The 11,969-nt window shown below is 43.4% G+C and overlaps 1 protein-coding gene across 1 annotated transcript; it reads right to left on the reverse strand.

Moving 5' to 3' along the window:
- Positions 1-601: 601 nt before the first annotated feature.
- LOC115081294 (olfactory receptor 1044-like) lies at positions 602-11,135 on the reverse strand. Its single transcript, XM_029585790.1, has 2 exons — positions 10,227-11,135; positions 602-631 (listed from the first exon to the last, which is right to left on the reverse strand). The coding sequence occupies exons 1-2, from the start codon at positions 11,133-11,135 to the stop codon at positions 602-604; spliced, it is 939 nt and encodes a 312-aa protein (XP_029441650.1).
- Between the last annotated feature and the right edge of the window lie 834 nt (positions 11,136-11,969).

Consider the following 11,969-nt stretch of genomic DNA (forward strand, 5'->3'; position numbering starts at 1 on the left):
ATTCAGAGAATATTCATGTTATGAGCCACACTCATACATATTCAAGATATATTACACACAGGTAAAATCATACATTTTTGTTCTTATACACACCTATGCTACCCTCTTCCTTTTTTCTGTTTCATTATATGCTGATTAATGTCACATTTTTCCATTTTATATGTTACCATTTTATATATGTTTATGATTTTATAATTTAATTATGTATGTCCTGTATTGTCAAGTTATATTTGGTATTTATGTATTGTAGCCCCTGAGCCAGCCCCACTGAGGGGGCGAAACTCGGCCTGAGTCAGGCTAAACATTGGATGAACACGTCCCCATAAATAAAGGTTCTAAACGGACATTCCTTGGCGTCTAACCCATTTTGTTGCGCTCACGGCTTTTTTAGATAGCCTACCCTCCTGTTTTGTTTGCCCCTATCAATACCACAGGGACTTGACTACCTCCACTCTGCCAGCCTGTCTTGCACCTATCAATACCATAGGGACATGAATACATCCACTCTGCCAGCCTGCCTTGCCCCTATCAACCCCATAGGGACATGACTACATCCACTCTGCCAGCCTGTCTTGCCCCTATCAACACCACAGGGACTAGACTACCTCTGCTCTGCCATCCTGTCTTGCACCTGTTGCGTCCGTTGGTGCTAGACGGCTTCGCCCCGTTTGCCTCACCTTATTCACTGCTCCTCCCGCTTACCTAGGAAAGATGGCTACCGGCGCGTCTACAAGCTGACCTCTCTGGCGTCCCCAGAACGGCTATGGTGCAGCCTCCCGCCATGCTCCTCCCAGGTACCTACTAGGGTGCGCGCGCGTGCCACCCATGTCTTTATTCCAACCTTGGTGCGAACCTCGGGGGCGTTCCCCCTTGCTGACGTCACGCCATCCGGATATATAACCTATTCTAATTTGCTAGTTCGTTGAGTTAGCAAGGACTCGAATCCGTTCCTGTCTATGCTACTCTGCCGCTTCCGTGCTGCTGCTGGAAGCTCTCTCCTTGCCCTACAGGGTAACTGCTAATCTGGGTACCTGCTCCTCAGGGGTCCTCTGCTTCATTTCAGGTACCTTACAGGGAAAAGGTACTCGCTCCTCGAGGGCCTGCTCTCCATGCCTCGGTGCCTGTACCTTCTTCTAAAACCTAGTGGAATCGCATACTTACAGCAAACACCTAGTGAGTACTCTAACTCTCTAACTCTCAGTCAGGGAAACCCTCTGCAGAGACCAACAAGGTGAGAAGGGCTCCCTCTGCCGAGGTCCCTGAGACTGTAACTACCAAACTGCCTCACTACTGCCACCTCTGGTGGTACTCTTCAAGCTGTATAATAAAGAACTAACTGTGTTTGTGAGTTCTGAGTCTAGCCTAGTACTGTGGCTCCTCACGGGGCTCCTCAGTACCCAAGGATCCACCCAAACACCACTCAACCATAACAGATTGCTAACTCCATGGATCCGGCTCAGTTCACCGCATTGCAGGCCATTCCAGGCCTAGCCCAGCGAATTTCCGAACAGCAGAATGCATTGGAGGGGTTGACCGCTGCATTCAACGTACTGCACACGCAGATGAACTCACCTACCACCACAGGTAACGAAGCTACACCATCTGAGGTGACGGTCAAGACTATTGTACTTCTATCCGCTCCTACCCGCTTCTCGGGGGAAGTTTGGAGATGCAGGGGTTTCATTAACCAGTGCTGCATGTACTTTTCCCTGAAACCCAGCCATTTTCCCATAGCTTATGCCAAGACCACCTATATCTTGTCGTATCTAGAAGGACGAGCTTTGTCTTGGGCCTCTTCACTGTGGGAGCATGAGGATCTGATCCTTCATGACCTGGAAGGATTCCTCAAACTGTTTAAATCAGTTTTCGATGACCTGCCCGGTATACCACTGCAGGATCTTCTTTGGTTCACCTGAAGCAAGGTAATAAACCATTAGCTGACTTCGCTATTGAATTCAAGACATTGGCGTCTGAATTATTCTGGGACCCGAAATGCCTGAAGACCCTCTTCTTTGAAGGACTAATCTGAAGGACAAGCTCGCCGCTCGTGAGATGCCTGAGATCTTGGCTGAACTAGTGAAGTTGGCAACAAGGATTGATCGCCGACTTCGTGACAAGGTTCAAGAGACCAAGACTCCCAGAAGACCCTTTCAGGGTGAAGCACGAGTTAAGTCCATACCCAGGCCTGTTCCTTTGGTCCCAGTTGCTGGCGAAGAACCACCTATGTAATTAGGCCGCAGCCATCTGACATCCAAAGAGAGAAGAACATGGAGGAAATTGGGGCTGTGCATGTACTGTGGACAAGCTGGCCATGCTGTTCAAACATGTCCTATATGTCCGGGAAATTGGCAGACCTAAGTCCTACGGGAGGACTCTTCTTAGGTCTTACTGCTCCTTCTCCTCCGCACCTTTTTCCTGTATTTTTGATCTGCGGACTCTTAGAGTACCAGACTCTTGCCCTAGTGGACTCAGATGTTTCTTAGGTTTCACCAACTATTACAGGACTTTCATCAAGAACTACTCCTTACTTACAGTTCCGCTTACAGCTATGATGAAGAAATGTGCCAATGTTGCAAATTGGTCTCCGGAGGCAATAGCTGAATTCCAGAAATTAAAAAATGCCTTTTTGAGCAAGCCATGTCTCTGATACCCAGATCCCTGCAAACCCTTCATCGTTGAGGTCGATGCTTCAGATGTTGGCATAGGGGCCACATTAAGTCAGGCTGGTGATTTAAAGGTTCCAGAACCATGCTTATTCTTCTCCCATCGGTTCTCTCCAGCAGAGAAAAATTACGGAATAGGAGATAAAGAGCCTCCTGGCTATAAAGATGGCATTCGAAGAATGGCGCCCTTGGTTCAAAGGAGCGCAACATCAAGTCACTGTCTTTACAGACCATAAGAATCTGGAGTACCTCTGCCACTCACAGCGCCTAAATCATAGACAAGCGAGATGGTCTCTGTTTTTTAACAGATTCAACTTTGTGCTAAAATACCGCCCTGGAGATAAGAATATCAGAGCAGATGCTCTGTCTCACTCATTCCTCTCTGAGGACATTCCAGAGGAACTGCAACACATCATTGACCAGAAAGGATTATTTTGGCAGCTACTCACTCAGTACCTGCAGGAAAAACCATGACTCTAAACTGGAAGGAAACCCTGGCCATCACAGAACTCTGTCTAAGCTACAAAACATTTATTGGTGGCCCACCATGAAGGAAGACACATTCTCCTATGTTGCTTCCTGTGCAAATTGTGCCAGACAGAAGATGCCACCCAGTTGTCCTTGGGGCCTTCTTCAACCCTTGTCAGTACCAGAAGAACCGTGGACACACATTGCCACAGACTTCGTGGTAGACTTACCACTTTCAGGAGGAAACAATGATTTGGGTAACTTTGGATTGGTTCTCAAAGATGGCTCACTTTGTGGCTCTCCCTGGCTTACCCACCACCATGGAGCTCGCCAAGCTCTTCATCATGCACATCTTCCGCCTACACGGCATGCCTAAGCACATAGTCTCCAATCGAGGAGCCCAATTCACAGCTAAGTTTTGGAAGGCACTATGCAAGAAGTTTGATATTTCTCTCGACTTTACCTCAGCATACCATCCATAACCTAACGGGCAAACAGAGAGAATGAACAGGACACTCAAGCAGTTCATTTGTGCCTACGTGAACACTCACCAGAATGATTGGAGTGAACTGTTGCCCTGGGCTGAATTTGCCATTAATTCTCATCCAGCAATATCCACTGGATCAACACCATTTGAAGTGGTTTACAGACGACTACCACTGCCACCACTTCCATTATCAGCGTCGTCCCCGGCAGCTCAATCTACTGCCAAAGATATTCAACAACTCTGGACTCAGACAAAAGAGATGCTTCTTAAAGCAGGACTTTGAGCAAAAAAAGGATACGATGCTCACCACTGCAAGGCTCCAGATTTCCAGCCGGGTGACAAAGTCTGGCTATCCACTGAGACTTAAACTTCCTTCAGCTCTCTTCGCTCCTTGCTTCGTTGGACCATTTCCCATTCTCTGACGACTAGGCAATCTCACCTTTAGTCTGAAGCTACCACCTACATTGAAGATCCACAATGCGTTCCACATCTCACTTTTGAAGCCATTAATACTTAGTGAGTTCTCCAACAAGACACCTGAAGCTATACCTATAGATGCAGAAGAAGACATCAAATACAAAGTAGATGCTATTCTTGATGTGAGAAAAAGAGGCAGAGTATGGGAATACCTCTTATCATGGGAAGGCTATAAACCTGAAGAAAATTCTTGGACTCCTTTGGCCAATATACTGGATAAAGAGATACTACAAGATTTCCATAGATTGCATCCTCAGAAACCAAGTCCTGGTAGGAAACAGCGTGGACGCCCTTTGAAGGAGGGTACTGTTTTGTCCGTCGATGCTAGACGGCTTCGCCCTGTTTGCCTCAACTTATTCATGGCTCCTCCCGCTTACCTAGGAAAGATGGCTTCCGTCGCGCCTACAAGCCAACCTCTCCAGCGTCCCCGGAACGGCTATGGTGCAGCCTCCCGCCATGCTCCTCCCAGGTACCTACTAGGGTGTGCGCGTGCCACCCATATCTTTGTTCCAACCTTGCCGCAAACCTCGGGGGCATTCCCCCTTGCTGATGTCACGCCATCCGGGTATATAACCTATTCTAATTTGCTAGTTCGTTGAGTTAGCAAGGACTCGAATCCGTTCCTGTCTATGCTACTCTGCTGCTTCCATGCTGCCGCTGGAAGTTCTCTCCTTGCCCTACGAGGTAACTGCTAACTTGGGTACTCACTTCTCGAGGACCCTCTGCTTTATTTCAGGTGCCTTACAGGGAACAGGTACTTGGTCCTCGAGGGCCTGCTCTCCCTGCCTTGGTGCCTGTACCTTCTTCTACAACCTGGTGGAATCTCATACTTACATCAAACACCTAGTGAGTACTCTAACTCTCAGTCTATCTCATCCACAGTACTACCTTGCTGGGAAACCTGCCTTGGAGACCAACAGGTTGAGAAGGGCTCCCTCTGCCAAGGTCCCTGAGACTGCAACTACCAAACTACTTCACTACTGCCACCTCTGGTGGTACTCTTCAAGCTGTATAATAAAGAACTAACTGTGTTTGTGAGTTCTGAGTCTAATCTAGTACTGTGGCTCCCCACGGGGCTCCTCCCCGTGGGAATGGTCATCTGCCACAGTACCCAAGGATCCACCCAAACACCACTCAAACATAACAGAAACTATCAACACCACAGAGACCTGACTACCTCCACTCTCACATCCTGTCTTGCCCCTATCAACACCACAGGGACCTGACTACCTTCGCTTTGCCATCCTTTCTTGCACCTATCAACACCACAGCGAACTGACTACCTCCAATCTGCCAGCCTGTCTTTCCCCTATCAAAACCACAAGGACCTGACTAGCTCCACTCTTCCAGCCTATCTTGCCCCTATCAACACCACAGCGACCTGACTACCTCCATTCTGCCAGCATGTCTTGCCCCTATCAACACCACAGGGACCTGACTACTTCCACTCTGCCAGCCTGTCTTGCCTCTATCAACACCACAGGGACTAGACTACCTCCACTCTGTAATCCTGTCTTGTACCTATCAATACCACAGCAACCTGACTACCTCCACTCTGCCAGCCTGTCTTGCACCTATCAACACCAGAGGGGCCTGTCTACCTCCACTGTGCCTGCCTGTCTTGCCCCTATCAACACCAGAGGAACCTGACTATACCTCCACTGTGCCTGCCTGTCTTGCCCTATCAACACCAGAGGGACCTGACTATACCTCCACTGTGCCTGCCTGTCTTGCCCCATCAACACCAGAGGAACCTGACTATACCTCCACTGTGCCTGCCTATCTTGCCCCATCAACACCAGAGGAACATGACTATACCTCCATTGTGCCTGCCTGTCTTGCCCCTATCAACTTTCTGTCACTCTGCCTTGCTACCATACACCAGACATCAGACGACTCTACTCCTTGTGGTATTCTTGTCACTATCATGGTTCCTCAGTGTGTTGGTGCTAGTCTTTCTGCTGCTTTGTCCCTTTATCAGTGCCTTGGGTTTTTTTCTGATACCTTTTCTGCTTGCTATGTTCCCCTTTCATTATGCTGTAGGATGTTGATGCCACTTGTCTTGCCACTTTGCCGCTCATGCTGCCTTTGAGGGTTCATGCAACTGTTATTGGTGCTCTCCTTTGAAGATGTGGTGTGTTTTTGACACTCTTGTTGCTGCTTTGCACCTCTGTTAAAGCACTCTTGCCACTCCTGGTACCCCTTTGCCCCTTTACGGTGCCTTAGGCTATTCATGCCACTTTGCCACAGTCTAAGTACCTTGGAGCTCTTTTCCTGTTCTGATGATTGCTCCCCAGAAGTTTCATCCGAATTGATAAGAAACCCCCAATTCTGCAGCCAAAAATAGGCTGCAAATACTTTCCCCATTGACGTTAAATGGCAAACGAAAAGTCAATGAAACTAATAAACAAATTGTTTGTTTTTGCTATGAAACTAATGAAACGAATTGGGGTCGCAATGAAACAAAAAAACGAACCGAAACACATTTTTTTCTTTTGCACATCCCTAATAAGTAGTAGTTGCCTTACTGTGAATGTGTTTTGTTTTCAGGAGCTTGTCTGTATAAGGCACTCCATGACATTACATGCAGGGAAAATATTTATTTATTTATTTATTTATTTATTTATTTGTGAGTTTTCTATACCGAAGTTTGGTACAAGCCTTCACTCCGGTTTACAATTCTAACAACTTTTACAGAGATAACATTAATGATATTGATAACAAATAACAATTATAACTGAGATAATAAGTCATAAATAACAGTGTAAATATACATTAAATTGTAATTTGGTATCGATTGGTAGTGGAGAGTGTAATGGATGCTATTCTGTAGTTGCTACATTCTGGATGTGAGCGGGGTAGGAAGGTATATTGTAATTCAAATCATAATGTGATAGAAGTGCTTTGTGTTATAAGTGTGAATGAGTTGTTTAGATGAGTATTTTGCATTCGCTATTTAATTTTTCAGTAATACTTGGTCCTGATTTAAATGCATCTGAGCTGTCAAACTCCTCTGGCACTGGGAAAGTGGCATGGGTTTCTTCAAAAAACATTTTTTTTGTTTGCATTTTTATTATGAATGTTTTATTGTAACCCACTCAGCACAATTCTCTGTTATGGGTGGAATAAAATGTTTTTAAAATAAATCAACAAGTTAAATTTGTACTCAACCATTTGAGTTGGGTGTGCTACTCTTTTATTGCCAGGACAGCTCTTAAAGACAGTGATTGCTGACATGGGGGTTTGCATACATGTTTGCCAGTAAAGAATGCAATACATAACATTTTTACCTTCTACAACTACTAATGATTATGTGTGCCCAGCAATACCCATTTTTTATAGTGCATGTAAGTTCTAAGGTTTTCATCCCATGGAGCTGGACTGAATAAGTGGTGAAGACAATAAGCAAATAAAGCAAAGTAAAGACAGAAGTGTGGGCAGACATTTTTGGCTTCTTGTCCTTTGTGCTGATATTATCTAAACAACTTTGCATATAAGAAAAGGCATAATGAGAGTCATACATATAGTAATGAGGCTGATAAGGCAGTCCACCAGTTGGAGCTGGCCTGGCTCCAAATGCCTTATTATATTATCCTTTATCACCAATTTTACCGCTGTGTGGCCACATGCACAGTCTCAACCCAAGGTTTGAATCTTATTTGCCACGGTCTCCTTATTGACCTCAAATTAGGTGAGTTGACCTGTTAGAGCTCCACTTTATGGGCTGTATGTTCGAAGCCATTTATGTGAAAAAACCTTGATGTTATGCATTTAAATGCTTAAATTATTCTTGGGCTCAGTGCTTGTGAAAGTGTGCATGTAACCTGGTTGGGAGCATACTTTTATGTGAACTGAGGAGAGGCAGAGGGCATTGTTGGGGCACAGTTGGCACTCAAACACATACTTTCTGATTTTAAAAAGCATGCATGTAAATGTATGAGCACAAGTCACACCCCTCTGAAGAGGAGGAGGAACTTTATGTGTCAATGTATGTGCATACATACATTACTTACATATATTCACAGCAAACTTACATGCATGAGTTCATTTTGAAAATACTTGGTAAAGGCAGCATTTACAATGTACTTACAAACTTTACTGCTCTGTGGTCTTTCTGAAAATTACCCTCCTCATGAGATTCCTGTTGGAGTTCCAGATCTTCCAACAGTTCCTGGTTATTCAACTGAGAACCAGATGGAAATTTTGAGCAAAAGTAGAAGAAAAAAGTGGCCATAGTTTGCAAGTTAGTTTGCTTGCACAGTTTTAAATTTATGCATCTTTTTGCCCTCAAAATGCTAAATTTAAGTATTGAGCTAAAGTCCAACATCTTTTTTTCAGGAGATTTTGCTGGCATGATATTTTCTGGGGGACTCTGTTTTTTTCCAGAAGTTGCAGGAAATTAAATCTTTCTGCAAAGGATGAGTAATAATTTCAGTTTTGTGCAAGGAAAGAGACCTGCAGGTTTCTTGCTCTCTTTTTTGTTCTGCCTTTCTCAGAAATTGTAAACCTGGCTCTAAGCATGGACAGTTATAGATTTTGTCATTTATAATGTTTGTTCTTTCTTGTACCCTGCTTAGATGTACATGAGAAAGGTGGCTATTCAAATTTAAATAAATACAATACATTTTCATTTTTTATAGTTCTATGTATCACAATATATCAGCTTGAACTAATATACTACACCATTAAGGGACAAATGCAAAGCTTAGGGGGTGGGATACAATGATTTGCTATTTCTTTCTAGCTATCGACTTTTCCTCCAGCATTATCAACCCTATACCTTTTCTACCTCCATGACAATACCAGCAACACCAGCATCATCCTCACCATAATATTACTATCATATCACCAACACATCATTGGCAATAGCATTACAACTACCATCAGCACTACTATCATCTGTTGGTTACCAGCAGCAGCACTCATATAACCACAGACAACAACATCAACATCAGCACCATCCTCAATACTAAAACTATCACCATCACCTCCATCCACATCATCACAACTACAGTCAGCAGCACCACCTTCAGCGCCATCAATTTTAAGTCATCACAAGAACCACTGCCATGGTGAGAAATCAGCAGCACCAATACCATCATTGCTACTAATATCATCATAATCAGCACCATACATATCACAACCATATCACGAGCAATTCAACTACTAACATTTATTTATTTTGTCACATTTGATTCTCTGCCATTCGGCTTCCATTATGATGCAGTACAATTTATAGAATAATCAAAATACAATACTTGTAAACAAACTAACATATAAAACCTAAATCTATTAACACATAAACTATTTAAAACCAGCTTGCCCATTCTTAATGGGTACAAGAATGTCTTTTAATTCCTCATAAGGCAAATTCAATAAACTCCCATATAACCCTTACAACAGAGTAAATACCAGCCATTTACCCCAAGGTCTGGGTAAATAACCAGGCCTTGACTTCATTATGAAGCTTTTAGTCATTTTGCTCTTTTCTAAGCACCACTGCCATCACCACTCACTGCTATCACTTCCATCAGTGCTGGTACTATACATAGCTTTAGACTACTATCTATCATGGTCAATATCTCCAGCATAAGCACCATTTTTGCTACTAAAGCCATAATCATCATATCATCAGTATTACCACTACTAACCTCAGTACCACTATTACTAGTATGATTAACTTTAGGTTATCTACAGCACTATTATCACTACTAATACTATTATAATCTCCCCCACCCATATCACCACCATATCTCTAGATATAGTGCATCTACCACTATAAACACTACCACAAACACCACCACTACCAGTATCACCACATCCATCATCAATACCAACAAGACTATCTGCACCAGTAATACTATTAGCACCGTTGAACCTACTCCAGTTCTCTCTTAAGTTTTATTATTTAGAAAAACAGACATAATCTTATTGTAAAAAAGCATCTGGAAGATGGACACAAAGAAATTTTAAAGTATATGTAGTGGTGGGGAAATAAAATATAAAGTATTTCTAGAGGTCAAGAATTTCTGATACATAGTGCAGAGATTTCGGATTAAGGCTGTGGATTGGATGTGTTTCGCTTTCTCTATTAAGTGTGTTCATGTAAGGCCAAGACAAGTCTTCAGGACCTTTCTCATGGACCCCTTAACATCCTTGTTTCTGAAGCTGTAGATAACAGGATTCAACATGGGAATAATAATAGTGTAGAAGACAGACACAATCCGGTCCCGTTCCATGGTGTAACTAGTGGAGGGTCTGAAGTACATGAAGAAGATGGTCCCAAAGAAGAGAGTCACTGCAAAGAGATGGGAGGCACAGGTAGAGAAGGCTTTACGCTTCCCTTCGGTGCTGCGGATCCTAACAATGGTGGACATGATGAAAGTATAGGAAATGAGTGTCAGTAGAAAAGATCCAAGGGATATAGCACCCCCAACCATCAAGATGGCAATCTGTTTGACAGATGTGTCCACACATGCTAACTTCAGGAGTGGTGGGATGTCACAGAAGTAGTGGTCAATCTTCAGGGAGCCACAGAATGACAGCTGAAAAGTCAGGGTGGTGTGGAGGGCAGAGTTGAGAAAGCCGCTTACCCACGACCCAACAGCAAGGAGGATGTAAACTCTCTGGCTCATGATGAGCTGGTAGCGCAGTGGATAGCAGATAGCAACATAACGATCATAGGCCATGACAGCGAGGAGGAGGCACTCAGTGGCAGCCAAAGCCACGTAGCAAAACATCTGAGTCACACAGCTGTTGAAGAAAATGGTAGTCTTAACAAACAGGAAGGTCTCTAGCATTTTTGGAACTGTGACAGAAGTGTAGCATATATCCAAAAAAGATAAATTGCTGAGGAAGAAATACATAGGAGTGTGAAGGTGGAAGTCAATGCTAATTGTTGTGATCAATAAACTGTTGCCCAGGATGGTGAAAAGGTAGATAGCTAGAAATATGGGGAAGAGGATGAGCTTGAGATTTGGACGATCTGTGAGTCCCGAGAGTGTGAATTCCACAACTATAGTAAAGTTTCTCTCTTCCATCTTTTCATCTATATGGATAAAATATACTTGTTCTGTCTGCTATAGGCTATGATATAATTGTGAAACAAGACTGTCTGATAGGTAGAAGAACTTGTAATCTTATTACATTAAACTGTTATCACAAGAGCTGCTTTTAAAGAAGAGTTAATTCATTATCACAGGAAGCCTCTGTCCTTTTAAACTGAGATATTCCATTGTTGTAATAGTGATAGTTTTCATGCATTCTTGGGATACATACAGAGTAAGGAGGCAAGGATGGGTGAGGTAGATGACTAGAGATTAAGTAGGGTCTGCAGTGACAAAGGGATTGAGTTTCAAAACCTGTAGAGTTGGAAAATAAACAGGTACTGTATATTTATCTGGTTATCTCTGAACAGAAATTTGTCGTACATATCTGTAAAATTGTGTGGCTGAATATCTGGTTACATGCACCCCTTCAAAATTTGAGGGGATCGCTTTAGGTCTTCTATCTGTGACTGAGGTTACTCAATTAAATTTAGCTGCCTAGTGCTGAATTTTATTCTAACAGGATAAATGCAAAAGCTTGGCCCAGAAACACTTTCAACCTGACCCCTTTTAAACCCAGCTAAATTTGTGTGGCTTGTGATTTTAATAGCATAAATTTAGCTGGGTAGAGGAGCCATATTTTTAATCAAGTAGATTTACACAGCTCAAATACAATTTGAACTGGATTAATCTTTTGAATATCAATATCACGTAGGACAGGGGCAACTTTACAGATTGGTTGGGCCAAGAGAGTCTTATCTGCTATCCGGGATAGTGAGCTTGGCCCAGGGACTGTGTGGGTCCTGCATTAGGTACCTCAAATCAAAA

The sequence above is a fragment of the Rhinatrema bivittatum genome, chromosome 1 (assembly GCF_901001135.1).
Source record: "Rhinatrema bivittatum chromosome 1, aRhiBiv1.1, whole genome shotgun sequence".
Lineage (NCBI taxonomy): Eukaryota > Metazoa > Chordata > Amphibia > Gymnophiona > Rhinatrematidae > Rhinatrema > Rhinatrema bivittatum.